At 43.3% G+C, this 18,941-nt stretch overlaps 1 protein-coding gene across 5 annotated transcripts in view; it reads left to right on the top strand.

Moving 5' to 3' along the window:
• Positions 1 to 18,941, top strand: part of OSBPL10 (oxysterol binding protein like 10) — a 295,403-nt gene that overhangs the window by 20,810 nt on the left and 255,652 nt on the right. Inside the window, exon 4 of one of the 5 annotated variants that reach the window (XM_079933431.1) lies at positions 8,874 to 8,974. The exons of the other annotated variants lie outside the window; for them this stretch is intronic. Coding sequence (XP_079789557.1) covers positions 8,925 to 8,974 — 50 coding nt within the window. The 5' untranslated portion in view covers positions 8,874 to 8,924. The remainder of the gene's footprint in view (positions 1 to 8,873; positions 8,975 to 18,941) is intronic. 5 annotated transcript variants of the gene reach the window in all.

The following is an 18,941-nucleotide window of genomic DNA, read 5'->3' as shown; positions in this document are numbered from 1 at the left end:
GCATGTAGAAACTGTTAGAGTGGCTGGACCGTTTCTCACTGCTCACCATCAGTGTGTAAATGAGTGCGTTGCTCTCCATCCCGGCCACCTTCTGTGTTGCCACCTGGGGAGCTTTTGGAAGCTGGGACTGCCTCCTTCTCGTGGAATTGCCTTGCTTCTGAGGAGACAGCCTGCAGGAGCACAGGCTGGTGACGTGCTTAGACCCCCTTGCGGGTCCAGCTTTGCCTCGTTTTTGCTGCATGACCTTTACAAGTCACTTACTTCTTTGGACCCTGGTTTCCTCATCTGTGCATGAGGCCAGCCTCGTAGCGTTGCTGTGAGCTCCTGCATGCATCGCGCCTGGCACAGTGCCTAGCACGCAGTAGTTTGTTTGCTGGGAGTCTGGTATTTTAAACAGACCAGTGGGTGACTTCGTGGAACCTGGGGGTGAGTTGGTGGTCATTGCTGACCCAGCCGTAGCCAGTATGCAGCTATTTCTCAGCCCTTCCTCCCCCACTCAGGGCCCCAGGTGACAAATGGTTTGATTTGTGTAGCGGATGCTGGTCTCCATTGGCTGCCCAGCCTCTGGCCCGGCAGGGTGTGCTCCAGTGGACAGCTGTTTGAGAACCCTGGGAGGAAAGGAGAGATGAGGGCCTTTGTGTCCTAAAAGCAGGATTGAGATGATTGTGCCAGAAATATGGGAGGTGTTTTGCACATTTCCTCTGGGCGACTCCTGATGGGATTTCGGGCCTGGCCAAGACAGAATTAGAAAGAAAAGCATCCAGAATTTGGTTTTGATAACCCAGACTCCATTGGATATGGTCACAGACCAGAAAGAAAGTGCTTTATTTGTGCCTTGTGTAATGTTATCAAGAATAATGATACAGGGCTTCCCTGGTGGCACAGTGGTTAAGAATCCACCTGCCAGTGCAGGAGACATGGGTTCGAGCCCTGCTCTGGGAAGATCCCACATGCCTCGGAGCAACTAAGCCTGTGCGCCACAACCACTGAGCCTGTGCTCTAGAGCCTGCAAGCCACAACTACTGAGCCCACGTGCCACAACTACTGAAGCCCGCGCACGCCTAGAGCCCATGGTCCGAGACAAGAGAAGCCACCGCAGTGAGAAGCCTGCGCACTGTAATGAAGAGTAGCCCCCGCTCGCCAACTAGAGAAAGCCCTCGCGCGGCAACGAAGACCCAATGCATCCATAAAAAAAAAAAAATAATAATAATAACGATACAATCAGGAAATGTGGTACACAAGCCTGTTCTTTGAAGGTCGGAGAAGGCATTTGAGCCGTGAATAACTTTTTCACGTTGTGCAGTAGTTTTTAAGGGACTATTTCTGTTTCTGTGTGGTTTGGTCCCTTTCTAGAAATATTTTGATGAAAATGTAACAAGTTGAAAGACGACCGACCTCAGTGTTTAGTAACTCTTTTCCAGGATGTGTTGTGTTTATCTGCAGTGCCGGTCATGTGGCTGGTGAGCCACGAGCAGATATTGGGAACCACCGAGGAAGCCGTGGGATTCAGGTTCTCCTGAGTGTGCGAGGGTCTGGGGCTCTCTGTCAGCCCCTTGTTCGGGGGGAGTTAAGTGGATCAGGCAACAGGTACGTCGCTGCAGTGGTCACTCCGTCAGAACTGTGATGGGCTGTGAACAGTGCCGGGAACGCCACCACGGTGGTTTTTCTGGGCCCTTTGGTTGTTCAGTTGGGAGACTTTCCAATCCCTGCATGAGTTGGCAGCATCAGCCCCCAAACACACTGCTCTCTACGTGTAATTAGGCCTGATGGATGTTCACACCCCGTGTACTTGTTGAGCACCTTTTATGTGTATACCAAACGCCGTGCAGTATTTCTGGAGAAAACTCTAGTTCAAAAAGATACATGCACCCCAGTGTTCATTACAGCACTAGACATGGAAGCAACCTAAGTGTTCATTGGCAGATAAATGGATAAAAAAGATGTACATACACACACACACACAATGGAATATTACTCAGCCCTGAGAAGGAATGAAATAATGCCACTTGCAGCAACGTGGATCGACATAGAGATGATCCTACTAAGTGAAGCAAGTCAGACAGAGAAAGACAAATCTATGGTATCACACGTGGAGTCTAAAAATTGATACAAATGGGCTTATTTACAAAACTGAATATACTCACAGGCATAGAAAACAAACTTATGGTTACCAAAGAGAAAAGGGGATGGGGAGGGATAAATTAGGAGTTTGAGATAAACAGATACAGACTATTGAATATTATATATAAAATAGATAAACACTGAGGTCCTGCTGTATAACACAGGGAACTATATTCAATATTCTATAATAAACCATAATAAAAAGATATGAGAATGAAATGTACATGTATAACTGAATCACTTTGCTGTACACCAGAAACTAATACAACATTGTAAATCAACTATACTTCAATTAAAAACAAATAAACAAATGCACTGAGAGATGTGGGGGTCAGAAGAGCACAGTGCAGACCCTGCCTTATGGAGCTGACAGCCTGAAACAGGGGTGGCCGACTTTTCCTATAAAGGGTCAGACAGTTAATATCTGGCTCTGTGGGCTCTGCGGTCTCTATGGCAACTTCTCAACTCTCCCATTGTAAACAACTGGGTGTGTCTGTGTTCCAGTAAAACTTTATCTACAGAAACAGGTGGTGGGCTGGATTTAGCCTGTGGGCTGTGGTTTGACCATCCCTGGTCTGAAATGACATGCAGACCCCTCAATCAGGGAGTCAAGGCAGCCTCATGTGGTGGCAGAGGGTATGGATTCTGCAGTCCAACAGCCTGTGCTTGCATCCTGGCTCTGCTGTTTACAACCTGTGTGGCCGTGGACCATCTAGTTTACCTCTCTGTGCCCCGGTTTCTTCATCTGTAAAATGGGGGTGTTATAGTGTCTGTGTCATAGGGTTGTTGGGATCAGCTTCAAAGCTGTGTGTAAAGGGCTTAGAACAGGGCGTGGCCCATAGAAAGCACTTATGATACGGGGTGGGGTGGGGTGTGGGGGGGTGATGCTACCCGAGAGGAAGCACCTGGGGAGAGCCCTACCTGGTGGGGATAGAGGGGAAGTGGCAGGTGAGGGGAGACCTAGGATGTCTAGGGGGTTCATCGTGCAGCCCAGGGCTTGGGGAGAGCTTCCCTGGTAGAAGCTCTGTGAGTACAAAGGTTGGGAGGCATGGAAGGAGGGAGATAGTTTGGTATGGCTGGAATGCAGGTGGTACAGGGGCTGTGGCCAGAGACTAGGCAGTAAAAGATAGACCAGGCTGGAAAAGCCTGTTTCCCGAAGGACATCACAAGCCAGTGGAGACCACAGGTCATAAAATGTCAGCACTGCCAGAGGGGAAGGGATACATTTGTGGGCCCAGGGAGCATCGGACACTTTACATTTACAATTTAATCCTTAACATGGGATGAGAGGTGTTGCAGATTTATCCAGTCTCCCCTTCTTCTATAGTCATAGAACCCCAGTTTTAATCTGGATATGTGCTTTGACCTAGATAAAACTATATTTGCACCCCTCATTCCCCCCTCGCAGCTAGGGATGGCCATGCGATTGTATTCTGGTTACAAGCAGAGTGGTCACATAGTAGTTTCCTGGAACCTTCTTTGTACCTTTCCCCCTTTTTCCTTATTGGAATATAGACATGTGGCCGAAACTGGAATACAGACGTGATGGCTGGAATTCCAGCAGTCGTCTTTTTTTTTTTAATAGATTCCTGGAGTCATGGCAGGTCCTCCATTTTTTAAAATATTCATTTTATTTATTTGGTTGCGCTGGGTCTTAGTTGTGGCAGGCGCACTCCTTAGTTGCAGCATGTGGGCTTCTGAGTTGCGGTTCGCCGGCTCCTTTAGTTGCGGCATGTGTGGTCCTTTGTTGTGGCAGGCGGGCTCGTTAGTCGCAGCATGTATGTGGGATCTAGTTCCCTGACCAGGGATTGAACCCTGGCCCCCTGCATTGGGAGCACGGAGTCTTACCCACTGGACCACCCAGGGAAGTCCCCCAGCAGTCGTCTTGAGTCTTTAGGTGACTGGGATGAAGGCTATCAGGGCAGAAGATGCCTCTGATGACTTTGTTGATCCGAGCCATCTCACAAATCCTGGGCTGCCATCTTCTGGACTTTTCTATGATTGGGGGAATAAGCTTTTTTTTTAAGTCACTATTCGCAGCCAAATCTAACCCTAACTGATGCAGGTGGAATCTCTGTTTTACAGATGAAGAAACTGAGGCATAGAGTGACCTAAGTTGCCCAGTTAGTCAGATATGGAGCCAGGATCTGTCTGACTCTGGAGCATGTTTTCTTTCCATTACCCGGGAAGGAACTTGGAGATCTTCTACCCCCTCATTTTATAGATAAGATCACTGAGGGCTTTGCCTCAGGGTAAACCAGCAGTTCATTCCACTGCCAGGTAATCATTGCTCTGTTTTATCCCTCAGTCACTCTCTCTTCAGCCCTGGCCTTCCCCAAGAAGGGCCCCTGTGTTGTAATTAGTGATTTTGTAGCCTTCCCCTGGGCAGAATCTCCTTCTGTGAGTAGTTGATGTTTGGTGGGTTTTCCCTGGTCAGAAACAGGCACTGTTTTGGGGCTGTATGTTTAGAGCTTTCACAGCCTTGCCTCTTGCCTCCTGTAGTTCTTAGTCATATCTTTTCTTACTGTACTGTCCTGTCTTCGCTCGGGCTCCAAGGGCTGGCTGAGGGGCCCTGTGACTGTTTGGAAGCACTGACAGATGAATCTTGATTGACATGGAGAACTCCCAGGTCATGAAGCTCAGAGTGTGGACTTTGGCTAAAATGTTTTGAATCCATTTTGCTGTTGGGATTCTCGTGTAGCTGAGTTCCACCCTATTACTAATACCTTAAAAATGGGCCTCCCGACCCCTTTGGCTAACCGCTCAGCACAGAGCTTTTCTGTATGCCTGTTCCAGCTGACTCATTTCGTGTATTGGTCCCAAAACGTGGAACAGGACAAAAAGCAATTTGTGTTGCTAGTGCTGTTGAGAGAGCGTTGTTGCATACTTATTATATATGTGGCATTTCATATTTTGTCACTTTCTGTAGTAGCAACAATCTTTGCGGTCATTTTTATTCGCCTAATGTATGCCTTTTTCTTTTTGTGAGGTCTCCATTTGATACCTTGCCCCGAAGTGCATTGTAACACTATTGTAGTCACTTAGTTAATCTGGAGTTTCCTGTAACTGAAATTTTTTTTGTTGAACGTCAGTTTTCGTGATTCCTTTGGGGTCAGCTGAAATTCAGGAAAAGAGTATTAAAAGCCAAAACTCTCTATATTTTTCCTCACATTGAATAACAAGATAGGATTGACATAAAGATACTTTAGAAAATCTTTGTGTCAAAGAAACAGGACTAAACTTGTGAAATCAAGTTTAAGTCTGGGCGAAGTCATTTTTTGAACAAAAGCAAAGCATAACCTAACTTGGAAGAGACTAAATCACAGTTATCCGTGTCATGGAATTGTCTGAATTTCTGTTTATCTAAAGGCTTGCTTCCTTTTCCTTTCCAGCATTGTAGCAGTTATTGGTATTTTTAGTGTTTTTTGTTTTGTTTCCGTCTTTATTTTTGCTTTCTTAGTTTGAAACTGTAAATTCCCTTTTAACACTTCAAAGTGTACATTTTGTAACAACCAAATATAACTTGTGATCTGATTTTTTCCTGTAAATGACATTGACAGTATGCAGTCTATAACTAACAGTACTGTATCCACGTTAATTATTTGATTTTAATATTTGTACGCTGAAGTATATGGGGATAAAGGGGCATTATTTTGGCAACTTACTCTCATGTGGTTCAGGAAAAATGTGTGTGCGTATATAGAGAGAACGAGAGAAAATGATAAAGCAACTGTGGTGAAATGTTACTAGATCTTTAGTAATAAATAGTTCTTTGTATCTTTGTAACTTCTCTGTAAATTTGGAACTTTGTTAACAAGTTAGCAAAAATTTGTTTGGCTTATTTTTTAAAAAGGCTGTGGGGCATGCAGTATATACTTCCTGGCCCAATGTAGTATGTATCTAATAAAAATTACCCAGTTTGCCTTAACCTCTAATCTTCTCAAGTGGCCACTGAGGCAGCCATCCTGCCTACGTCATCCACTCTGGTTTGGAAGATACCCCAGGTGTGGTAAAATGATTCTTAGACAATTCCGGACGTTAGCTATAGTGAAGCTGGTGGGAATTGTTAGTGCCTGGGAGCAACTGTCCATTAAACTAGGTAATGCCACCATATTGGCAGCTTATGGAAAGACCATTCAACCAAAGGCTTGGAGATTTGTGTTTTTAATCCCTTCCCTGTCTAGTTGTTTCATTTTATATGGATGTCAAACTTTTTTTTTTTCATCTGTAAATGAGATGAAGTGAGAAGCATATTGCTTGTTCTCTCTGACTGCAACATAGGAAAATTAGAATGAATTATCATTTATAATCACTTTTAAACATACAACTTATAAATTCTGTTATCTAGAATTATGGTGATGCTTGTTTTAAAATTATCTGTGAAACATTTGTTGAATAAAGAAGGCAACGGGGGGGCTTCCCTGGTGGCACAGTGGTTAAGAATCCGCCTGCCAATGCAGGGGACACAGGTTCGATCCCTGGTCCGGGAAGATCCCATATGCCGTGGAGCAACTGAGCCCGTGTGCCACAACTACTGAGCCTGCGTGCCTAGAGCCCGTGCTCCACAACGAGAGAAGCCACCAAAATGAGAAGCCTGTGCACCGCAAAGAAGAGTAGCCCCCGCTCGCCGCAACTAGAGAAAGCCTGTGCGCAGCAACGAAGACCCAACACAGCCAAAAATAAATAAATAAAATAAATTTATTTAAAAAAAAAAGGCAAAGGGAATGTGCCTTGGGAGTTTTGTGTGACGATGGGCCAGCTTCTGGGAGCAGGTCTGGGCATGTCTGGTGGCCTTGACTGCAGGACTGTAGATGAAGACTTTGGACAGGAAGTGGTTCAGATATTTTCTCCCATTCCTTTGGCTGCCTTTCCACTCTGTTGATTGTGTCCTTTGATGCACAAAAGCTTTAAAATTGGATGTTGTCCCATTTGTCTGTTTTTGCTTTTGTTGCCTGTGCTTTTGGTGTCATATTCAAGAAATCACTGCCAAGTCCAATGTCATGAAGCTTTTCTCCTATGTCATCTTCTGGAGTTTTATAGTTTTAGGTCTTATGTTTAGATATTTAATCTAATTTTGAGTTAATTTTTGCATATTGTAAGATACGGGCCTAGCTTCATTCTTTTGCATGTGGATATCCAATTTTCCCAACACCATTTGTTGAAGAGACTCTCCTTTTCCTACTGAGTAATTTTGACACCTTTGTTAAAGATCATATGATCATATACAGAACGATATACTGTATGGGCTCTCTGTTCTACTTCATTGATCCACTTTCTTTGTGCCAGCACCACACTGTTTTGATTACTATAGCTTTGTAATATGTTTTGAAATCAGAAGTGCGAGTCCTTCAACTTTGTTTTTCTTTTTCAAAATTATTTGGCTATTCGGGGTCCCTCGAGAGTCCACATGAATTTTAGGATGAATTTTCTGTTTCTGCAAAAACTGCCACTGAGGGCTTCCCTGGTGGCGCAGTGGTTGGGAGTCCGCCTGCTGATGCAGGGGACACGGGTTCGTGTCCCGGTCTGGGAGGATCCCACATGCTGTGGAGCAGCTGGGCCTGTGAGCCGTGGCTGCTGAGCCTGCGCGTCCGGAGCCTGTGCTCTGCGGCGGGAGAGGCCACAGCAGTGAGAGGCCTGCGTACCGCAAAAAAGCCCCCAAAAACTGCCACTGAGATTTTGCTAGGGATTGCATTGAATCTGTAGATCCCTTTGGGTAGTATGGACATCTTTTTATTTATTTTTTATTTTTTGATTGTGCCATGTGTTAGGTGCAGCATGCGGGATCTTCGTTGAGGCATGTGGGATCTTTCGTTGCAGTGCAGGTGTGTGGGCTTCAGTAGTTGTGGCATGCAGGCTCAGTAGTTGTGGCTCGTGGTCTCTAGAGCACAGGCTTAGTAGTTGTGGCACATGGGCTTAGTTGCTTCACGGCATGTGAGATCCTCCCAGACCAGAGCTCGAACCCGTGTCCCCTGCATTGGCAGGTGGATTCCTAACCACTGTGCTGTGAGGGAAGCCCTAGGGGTTTCTTTATTTAGGAAATATTTATTTTTTGGCTGTGTTGGGTCTTAGTTGTGGCACGCAGGATCTTTCGTAGTGGTGCGCGGGCTTTTCATTGCAGTGCGCGGGCTTGTCTCTAGTTGTGGTGTGCGGGCTCATTAGTTGTGGTGCACGGGCTCTCTAGTCGTGGTGTGCCAGCTTAGTAGTTGTGGTGCTTGGGCTCCAGAGTGCGTGGGTTCTGTAGCTATGGCACACGGGCTCAGTTGCCCTGTGGCATGTGGGATCTTAGTTCCCCGACCAGGGATTGAACTGGCGTCCCCTGCACTGTAAGGTGGATTCTTAACCACTGGACCACCAGGGAAGTCCCTCTTTAGGAGTTTCTATACATGTCATTTGCAGACATAATTTTATTTCTTCCATTCCAGTTTGGATGCCTTTTATTTCTTTGTCTTGCCTAATTGCTCTGGCTAGGACTTCTAATACTATATTGAATAGATATGGTGAGAGTGGGCATCCTTGCTTTGTTCCTAATCTTAGAGGAAAAGCTTTCCGTCTTTTGCTATTAAGTATGATGTTAGCTGTGGACTTTTCATAAATGGCCTTTATTTTGCTGAGGTAGCTTCCTTCTGTTCCCAGTTTGTTGAGTGTTTTTTATTTTGAAAGGGTCTGCTACCTGCTTTTGTAAATAAAGTGTTACTGAAACGCAGTCATGCCCATTTGTTTACATATTGCCTATGTCTGTTTTCACTCTACAGTGACAAAGTTGAATAGTTGCTGCAGAGACCTTGAGGCCAGCAAAGACTGAAATGGTTACTGTCTGGCCCTTTTCTGATTGCTGCTTTCAACTATTAATGTGGTAGGTTACACTGATTGCTTTTTGAATTTTGAAGCAGCCTTGCTATCCTGGGATAAACCTCACTTGGTTATGGTGTATTATTCTTTATTTATGTTGCTGGATGCAATTTGCTGATATTTTGTTCAGGACTCTTGCATCTATGTTTATGAAAGATATTTGTAGTTTTCTATTACCGTCTTTGTCTGGTTTTGGTATCAGGGTAATGCTGGCCTTAAAATGAGTTGGGAAGTATCCTTCTTGTTATATTTTCTGGAAGAAATTGTGTAGAGTTGGTGTTATTTCTTCTTTAAATATTTGGTAGAAATCACCAGGGAAACCATCTGGCCTGGAGATTTCTTTTTTGGAAGGGTTTTTAACTACAGATTCAATTTAAAAATAGTTGTAAAGCTATTCAGATTATCTGTTTCATCTTGGGTATGTTTTGGTAGTAAATGCTGTTTGAGGAATTGGTCCATTTCTTATAAATTGTTGAATTTATAGGGTGTATAGAGTTGCTTGTATTATTCCCTAATTATCCTTTCAATATCTTGAAGCCTATAGTGATATTCCCTTTTTCCTTTTCCTGATATTGGTAATTTGTGCCTTTGACAGTCTTGCTAGAGATTTATCAATTTATTGATCTTACTAAGAGCCAGCTTTTTGTTTCACTGGTGGTCTTTACTGTTTTCTATTTTTAATTTTTTTTTACTTCTGCTCTAATCTTTTTAATTCTTTCCTTCTGCTATTTATGTTTAGTTTCTTCTCTTTTTAGTTTCTTAAAGTAGAAGCTTAAATTATTTCATCTTTTCTAATGTAAATATTTAATGCTATAAGTTTCCCTTGAAGCACTGCTTTAGTTGCCTTCACAAATTTTGATATGTAGTATTTTAATTTTAGTTCAGTTCAAAGTATTTTCTAGTTTCCCTTGAGTCTTTCTCTTTGACTCATGGATTATTTAGAAGTGTGTTAATTTCCAAGGGTTTGAAGGTTTTCCTGTTATCTTTCTGTTATTCATTTCTAGTTTAATTTCATTATGGTCAGAGAACATACTTTGTATCATTTCAGTTTTTAAATTTTTTTATGGGTTGTTTTATGACCTTGGTTATGTTCTATCTTGGTGAATGTTCCATATATACTTGAAAATAATATGTATTCTTTTTTTTTTTTTTTTTGGTGGTACGCGGGCCTCTCACTGCTGTGGCCTCTCCCACCGCGGAGCACAGGCTCCGGACGCGCAGGCTCAGCGGCCACGGCCCACGGGCCTAGCCGCTCCGCGGCACGTGGGATCTTCCCGGACCGGGGCACGAACCCACATCCCCTGCATCGGCAGGCGGACTCCCAACCACTGCGCCACCAGGGAAGCCCTATGTATTCTTTGTCATTGGGAGAATTGTTCTGTAAATGTCAATTAAATCCAGTTCTTGTTGATATTTTTCAGTTCTTCTATATCCTGATTGATTTTAAAAAATCTTTAGTTTATAATTTTAGAGCTGTGTTCTAGAAAGAAAGCACAACCCCTGCTTACGTCATATGTATTCAAAATTTCCCCTGAATTTGTGTTCTTTCACAGACTGTCTTATTTGTATATTTACTTTTCCTGACTATCACCTGCATAAAGTCACGAGAACTTGATACTTGCTCATATTTTTGGAAAGCACACAAACATTACAGGGTGGGGTGCTGTTAAATCTCTTTTTATGAGGTCCTCTCCCTGACTGTCTGGCACTTGCCATTATTTTAGGTAAATATCTAAAAAATCAGTTTTGGAGCCACCTGGAGATACTTTTTTTTTTTTTTTTTTTGGCCTTGGGGCATGTGGGATCTTAGTTCCCTGACCAGGGATTGAATCCATGTACCCTGCAGTGGAAGGGCAGAGTCCTAACCACTGGACTGCCAGGGAAGTCCCTGGAGATACATTTTCAGACAATTTAGGGGACTCCAATTCAGGCTTAATGTAAATATATTGGGTTCAACCCCGCAAGCCTCGTGGCACAGCCAGAAAAAGAAAATGTATGTATGTATATATATGCATTGGTTCTAATGTGTGGATGAATGGCCTCCCAAGAGGTTCTGAGACCACAGCTCCCCTGGTAAGACTGCTGAGTAGACTGAGTCACCAGGGAGACATCTGTGGAAGGAACCTTTAGACAATCCAGGTTCATCATCCCCTTTACAAGAGGGGGATTTTCCTTTATTCCCCTAAGACTTCCATTCCAGCTTTGAATATGCAAAGTCTTCTGTAGCACTTTGAGCCTGTTATGGGGCCGGGGTAGACCCTAGACCACATCTGTAGAAGAGGGGCCGTGAGAGCTCTGATCCTTCGGCTCTGAGGATCCCGGGCTGGACTGGGGTCCTGTCTCACACAGGTAACACCTTGATCTCTCTCCTTTTTCTCCCCACCCTAGCTTGTGAATGGCCTTAGACAATACATTCTAAATGGGGGTGATAAAAAATGGTTCCTGGGGTGGTGGTGGTGAAAATGTCTCACTTTTTAATGTATAAAGTGCAGATATAGGTAGAGTACATGAATAGATGAACAGTCTATCTCTTGTATTAATTTCATTGGAGGGATGCTTAAGGAAATTTGTCTGAAAAGGCTCCTTAGGAAACTGATGATGATAAAAAAGGTTGAGAAATACTGCTTTAAATTGTAGTGCTGAGAGGCGCCAAGCAGAAGGGCTACTGGGCTTTGAACAGTTTCAAATTGGGGGGGGAGGGTGATGCTTCAGAATTTTATTACAAGAAAATATTTTTATCCAGAGATTTTTCAGTGACTAAAACGAAAGGAAAATAGAATTAAGTCATATCATGAATTCAGGTTAAATGTGAGGTGGTTGTTAAGAGCTTTGTTAAGAACAACAGGGAGAAGTTATAAAATAGGGAGAATTTCCTTCTGCCTGGAGTCCTTTAGGAAAGGTCTTGTGGGAAGTAAACCAGGTCTCCTGGAGGGCTGTCAGTCCATTGGGTGGCTGAGGAAGGAGCCTTCAAATCAGTATTTTAAAACCTGGGTACCGGCTTCCCTGGTGGCACAGTGGTTGAGAGTCCGCCTGCCGATGCAGGGCACACGGGTTCGTGCCGCGGTCCGGGAAGATCCCACATGCCACGGAGCGGCTGTGCCCGCGAGCCATGGCTGCTGAGCCTGCGCGTCCGGAGCCTGTGCTCCGCAATGGGAGGGGCCACATCAGTGAGAGGCCCGCGTACCGCAAAAAAAAATAAAAGAAACAACCTGGGTACCACCGCTTTTCCCATTGTTTGGACAATTGGCAACTTTTGAGTATGGGCTATGTATTAGGTAATACTATTGAATCAATGTTAACTGCCAGAAACTGATAATTGTACTGTGGTTAAATAAGTGAAGGTTCTTATTCTTGGAAAATACATAATGAAGCGTTTAGGAATAAAAGGAGATGTCTGTGCCTCACAGTGGTTCCAGAACACCTGTCTATAAGGAGAAAGGGAGAGGGAAGGGGAGGAGGAGGCAGCTGGCTGGGTGTGGATGGAGGGGAGGAAAGCAAGGGGCAGGGCAGGAGAAGGGAGGGAGGGAGCCAGAGCCAGGATAAAGCAGATACCAGAACATCAGTAACTGTTAAATATGGGTTCAACAATAAAGGAGTTCTCTGTAATATTCTTGCAACTCTTCTGTAAGTTTGAATCATTTCAGGGTATAAAGAAAAAGAAATAAAAAGGAAACAAGAAAACACATGGCTCCCTGGAGACATACAAGTCATACTGTGTCCTGTAATATTATTTGATTTGATGGTTTATTTTTTTAATTTTAACTTTTTAATTGAAGTATAGTTCATTTACAATGTTGTCTTAGTTTCTGCCGTACAGCAAAGTGATTCAGTTATATATATATATATATTCTTTTTCATATGCTTTTCTGTTATGGTTTATCACAGGCTATTGAATATAGTTCCCTGTGTTATACAGTAGGACCTTGTTGTTTATCCATTCTATATATAATAGTTTGCATCTGCTAATCCCAAACTCCCAATTCATCCCTTCCCTGCCCACCCGTAATGTTATTTGAAACCAACAAATCAATGAAATCGTTTGACTGAAGGCAGGATCCAGGAGAGCAGGTGTTGCCCTAAGTCCTGGCTCAGTGCCGGGCTGTAGTCGGCTCTCAATAAATATTTGTTAGAATGGATGGAATCAGAGTAGCAGTGATTTCAGAGAAGGCCTTGCAGGTTTGGGTGTGTTTCCCCAGACACACCTCTCTGTGCCTCTGTGGTCTTTGTGAAGATCACCAAATGACAAATTTTGTCTCAGGGACCTTGCATTAACGACTAGTGTAATGGAAGAGACTGAAACCCTAATTTTAGACTTCTTGCTGGTAAAGCATATGCGGCACCCAGCAGAGCATTTGTGACATTCTTCCTGTATTAGTTCCCATTTAAAAAGTATGGAATCTCCAGAAAACTGTGTTTAGGTGGAAGCTGAAGTTCCTTTTACTATGGTAAAATATACTTAACATAAACTGTACCATTTTAACCATTTTGAAGGAGACAGTTCAGTGGCATTAAGTATACTCACACGGTTGGGAAGCCATCACCATTCTCCGTCTCTAGAACGTTTTCATCCTCCTAAAGAGAAACTCTGTATCCATTATGCAATAACTTATTTTTGTTATTATTTGCTTAGCAAACCATTTATTCTACAGAATTATAATTGTTACCTTTAGTGACAGTTGGCTACGGAACCCCAAATCTCAAATTGGTGGCACCAGAATTAGAGAACTTACTTTAATTAATTATCTTGAAAGGAAACACAAATTTAACAGGAACATCTACTGCTAGTTTACACAAATTTAACTTTCCCTAAAGATTATGACATACATGGGGAGGGGCAATAGAGGGTAGGGGATTAAGAGGTTATAAACTATTATGTATAAAATAAGCTACAGGGATATGTTGTACAACACGGGGAATACAGCCAGTATTTTATAATAACTATAAATAGAGTATAACATTTAAAAATTGTGAATCACTATATTGTACACCTGTAACTTATGTAATATTGTACATCAACTATATTGCAATAAAACGTTTTTAAAAGATTATAACATACACTATAATATATACTGTTTAAAGTGAAATGTGGGACTTCCCTGGTGGCACAGAGGTTAAGAATCTGCCTGCCAATGCAGGGGACACGGGTTTGAGTCATGGGCTGGGAAGGTCCCGCATACCGCGGAGCAACTAAGCCTGTGCGCCACAACTACTGAGCCTGTGCTCTAGAGCCCGCGTGCCACAACTACTGAGCCCGCTCACCTAGAGCCCGCGTGCCACAACTACTGAGCCCGCTCACCTAGAGCCCGCGCACCGCAACGAAGAGTAGCCCCCACTTGCCGCAACTAAAGAAAGCCTGCGCGCAGCAACAAAGACCCAACACAACCAAAAATAAATAATAAATTAATTTTAAAAAATAAAGTGAAAAGTAAGATTTCTAGGGCTTTTAAAAATACTTCTTAAAATTAACCTTATGGTGGAATAATTAACAGACAAATGTACCTGTTTTCAGTGTATAGTTCAGTGACTTTTGTGTCTTTTTTTAATACAAAAGGGGGGGGGTCATTCTCTGTTTTAATGACTTAGTTTTCTAGTTGTAAAGGTATTATTTCATGTTCCTTATAAAAAACTTGGAAAATTCAGAAAAGGCTACAGAGAAAACAAAAAACATTAGTAATGATCTCTATCTCTTTAAAAATAGACTCTTTTTAGAGCAGTTTTAGGCTCATAGCAAAATTGAGTGGAACTACAGAGTTCCCATGTACCCCATGTGCATGCCCCCAGCCTCTCGTATTATATTTTAAATTATAAAGTGGAGAGTTGCTAGCCTTCTGAGTTTTCCGGGGTCACTTTTCTCCCGGAGCCTCCCTGGCGCTTGGGTTCTCCTACACCTTGTTTGGTGGCTCGTGACAAAGTCATGCCAAGAACGCAGCCATGGGCTTCGTGTTTGCCTGGTAGGTCTTCGGTATTTGATGGTTGAGCCAACAAGGGATTGGCACAGCTTCAGATTTTGGTTTGTTATAGACTTGCTTAGAAGTATTCTTTTTGGGGTGAGTTCTACACGGAGGCTCTAAAACAGCTCTGGCAAATAAAAAATACAGCTCTGGCTTCGTGATGAGACATTAACAGAAAGAGGCACCTGGGCATTTATGAGCTATGGCATGTGCGTGCGTGTGTGTGTGTGTGTGTGTGTGTGTGTGTGTGTATGACACGTGACTGATGCCCTTGAAAGGGGGCGAGAGGTGGTCATGCAGTCTCTTGTGGCAGTTCCCAGGAAATCAGGAAGGTTCAGAGCCACTCATTTGGTTTCTGAGCCGATGAAAGGGGAGGCAGAGCTGCAAAAGGAACTCCCATGCTCACTCAGAACTGGATAGTTTTAAGCTGTGGGGGAGCATTATGTACACTAGCTTGCAACCTTCTGGTGTCCATTCTAGCCTTGCTGTCTCATTTAGGTCAATTGGATCTGAGTTAGAAATTTGACCAGACAACAGAATATTTAAACTGGTTTCCCCTGTTGCACCTCATTTCCATAGTCTTTATAATCCGAATCGATGCAAATGCTCTTGTTATCCTGAATGTGCATGCAGGGTTCTGATTTGTTTAATTTTACATCATGTTAATAGACCCACAGACATAGAAAACAAAGTTATGGTTACCAAAGAGGAAAGTGTAGGGAGGGATAAATTAGGAGTTTGGGATTAACAGATACACATTATTATACGTAAAATAGGTAACCAACAAGGACCTACTGTAGAGCACAGGGAACTATATTCAATATCTTGTAATAAACTATAATGGAAAAGAATCTGAAAAAGAATGTATATGTATATAGACATATATATAAGAATCACTTTGGTGCACCCCTGAAACTAACACAACATTGTAAATTTTACTGTAATAAAAGTGGAAAAAAATGTTTACTTCACGTTGTTGAACTTGGTGAGTGTAGCTGAGGGTCTGAATGACAAGTGGGGTGTGGCTGGTGCCAGCCTTACTTTACGTGGTACCTGTGGCATCCTGGGCCACAGGGGAAGGGTGCTTTAGTTAGGTTGATAAAACCCAAAAACAAGTTCAGGAAGGGACCTCTGGGACTTCCCTGGCGTTCCAGTGGTTAAGACTCTGCACTTGCACGGTAGGGGCGCTGGTTGGAGAACTAAGATCCCACTTGCTGTGGTGGGGTGCTGCTCCTGCCCTGAAAAAGTTAAAAAAAAGGAAGGGACCTCCGAGGTTCCCCGTTTGCCCTGGGTCTTGAGCTGTTTGTTGCTCGTGGAAGCTTTTTTGTACGTAGTTTTTTAAACATTCAGCATGGCACTAAGATGGCCGTTTCTGTGCCAGGGAGTTTGGAAGAACCATTTTACAACAGAATACATCAGACCCCAAGAGGGAGAGTTTTATATTTCTTAACTGCTAGGAAACTTTTGCATTCTCAGCACTGGAGAGAACTTGATTGTAAGTAACCCTATGACCACATGTTACAACTCAGGAATAATCCTGACGTTTTACCTCTATTCTTTTTCTGGAAGCATTTTGCAAAATAAATAAAAATTGCTTAACAGTAAAAGGCAGGGGTAGGCTGACATTCCTTCTCAGGAAATTATTCCGGGACCCCGAAGGCCCTCAGATGAACTTGCCCTCATCTCACAGGTAAGGAAACAGCCCCAAAGAGATGACATTTAATTCAAAGTTATACTCTGACTTTGTGGCAGAGTCAGAACAAGAAACTGGATCTCTGCTCCTCAGGCAATTTTGGAAAAACTCCAAAAGAGTGATGCTAAATATGGTCTTTCTGCCCTGTGGTTTTGTTATACAGCAAAGAATACCCACTGGTTTCTCATTATCTGGCCAGTGCCCTGAGATTCATTCCACATTTTAGTTTATAAGCTGTTTTGAGTGATGGAGAAGCATTTCAAAACGTGCAGAGAGCTATTTTTGAACCCTGTGTTCCTGGGGTATTAAAAGATCGTGTTGGGGATATCTTATCTCTGAGTCTGATGCTAATTTCCTCTAATATATTGCAAAGAATAAGTCACTTTTTTTTTTTTGGCCGTAGGGTTTGTGGGATCTTAGTTCTCCAACCAGGGATTGAACCTGGGCCCTTGGCAGTGAAAGTGCGGAGTCCTAACCACTGGACCACCTGCGATTCCCTATATCACAAAGAGAACTGTTTCTTTTTAACTTTTAATTAACGAATTAATTAATGAATTAATTTTTGGCTGCGTTGGGTCTTCATTGCTGCACGCGGGCTTTTCTCTAGTTGAGGCAAGCGGGGGCTACTCTGTTGCGGTGCGCAGTCTTCTCATTGCGGTGGCTGCTCATTGCGGAGCACCGACTTTAGGCGCGCAGGCTTCAGTAGTTGTGACACATGGGCTCAGTAGTTGTAGCTCGCGGGCTTTAGAGCGCAGGCTCAGTAGTTGTGGCGCACGGGCTTAGTTGCTCCACAGCATGTGGGATCTTCCCGGACCAGGGCTCGAACCTGTGTCCTCTTCATTGACAGGCGGATTCTTAAGCACTGTGCCATCAGGGAAGTCCAGAAGTGGGTTTAGTAGTAGCTTTCTGTAGCCAATGTTGCTTTTATTTTATTTTCCAAATTATGAATAAAGAACCAGTCTTTAGGACTGCTTTGAATCTGTCAGTAGATAGTGCACTGTTTCTGGAGATGATGAAATAGAAGATGCATTTCTGAATTCTGGAAGGTACCTAGCTAAATCTGATTAGGTTGCATTAAACATTTGAGACTTCCCTGGGGACTGATGTTTCCTAGCAGGTCTTAGGACAGAGCATTCTTTAGTTGCTTGGCAGTGGCTCTGGCCTGGGCCTTGGCACGTTGGAAGATGTGGCGTGTTTGTTTTTCTTGCACACTCCTCCATTCTTGAAGAACTGCTCTTCTGGACCACACCCTGGCTCCCTAGAGATGGTGTTTGACCTTTGGGGGACACTTCCCATGGTGCACTAGTGAGCTCTCCATGTGCTGCAGTGGCTCTTCCTCTGGTTAGGTATAGGGGTTGGCAAACTTTCTGTAACGGGTCAGATAGTAAGTAATTTCAACTCTGCTGTTGTAGCATGAAAGCAGCCATGGACGGTATGTAAACAAACAGGCATGGCTGTGTTCCAAGAAAACGTTATTTACAAAAAACGAGTGGTGGGCTGCATTTGGCCCATAGGCCATTGTTTGCTTATCTCTGGTTTAGCAGCTTTTTGGAAAACAAGGCTGAAGCACCCTCGGCTTCTGTGGGTGACGGAGGAGAGAATCCAGTACTTGGGACATAAACATCTCAGTTGAGATTTAGTATCTGTGGTGAGGAAGATGCTTTTGTATTATTTTTCAATAACTTCTCAGTTATTATAACAAAAAAGACTTCTTCTGGGAAAAATTTTCCCTTAATCTCACTGCTCTTGGGATCATACAACTGTATTTTCATTTTTGTACATTTCTTTTGAGTCCTGTCATTTTGTACTTTTACTTTTGCAAAGCCTTGATGTGTGTGCCTACCAGTTGGTTTTATTCAAGAGCCAAATGCACCTGCGTATCTGACAGGTGTTAGTACATTGAGATCTAGTAAAGCCTGAAAGGTATAAATGAGTCTTGGTGGAGAAGATCTTTTAAGGACTGATTTGTGAGGAGCAGTGTCATTTTCTGCTTTTTGACTTTTTCGATAAAAGAGTTATAATTCACTCTTTACTTAAGCCCTGAGCAGTAGCCAGAGGGCCAGCTATTGGAAGAAATCAGGCCAGGACTAAAGTGAATCAGGTAAATGGCTATTCAGTGCCAAAGTCACACTGTCGCTCTAAGTTAACTTTGTGGTCCCCAGGTTTCATGGCGGCATGAGCCTTCCTGCACCTTTGCCAGTGGCCGCAGAGGCTAGACCACAGCAGATTAAAAATTTTTTCTTTCTTCTTGGTTGGTGCACACACAATTAACCAAGAAACAAATGACCACACTTCAATCTCACACTATATGAAGTGACTCTGAAGGT

Source organism: Stenella coeruleoalba (genome assembly GCF_951394435.1).
Source record: "Stenella coeruleoalba genome assembly, chromosome: 10".
In the NCBI taxonomy this organism is placed as follows: domain Eukaryota; kingdom Metazoa; phylum Chordata; class Mammalia; order Artiodactyla; family Delphinidae; genus Stenella; species Stenella coeruleoalba.
Note: the sequence above shows the minus strand (reverse complement) of the source record. Positions and strands in the feature narration are given on the sequence as shown.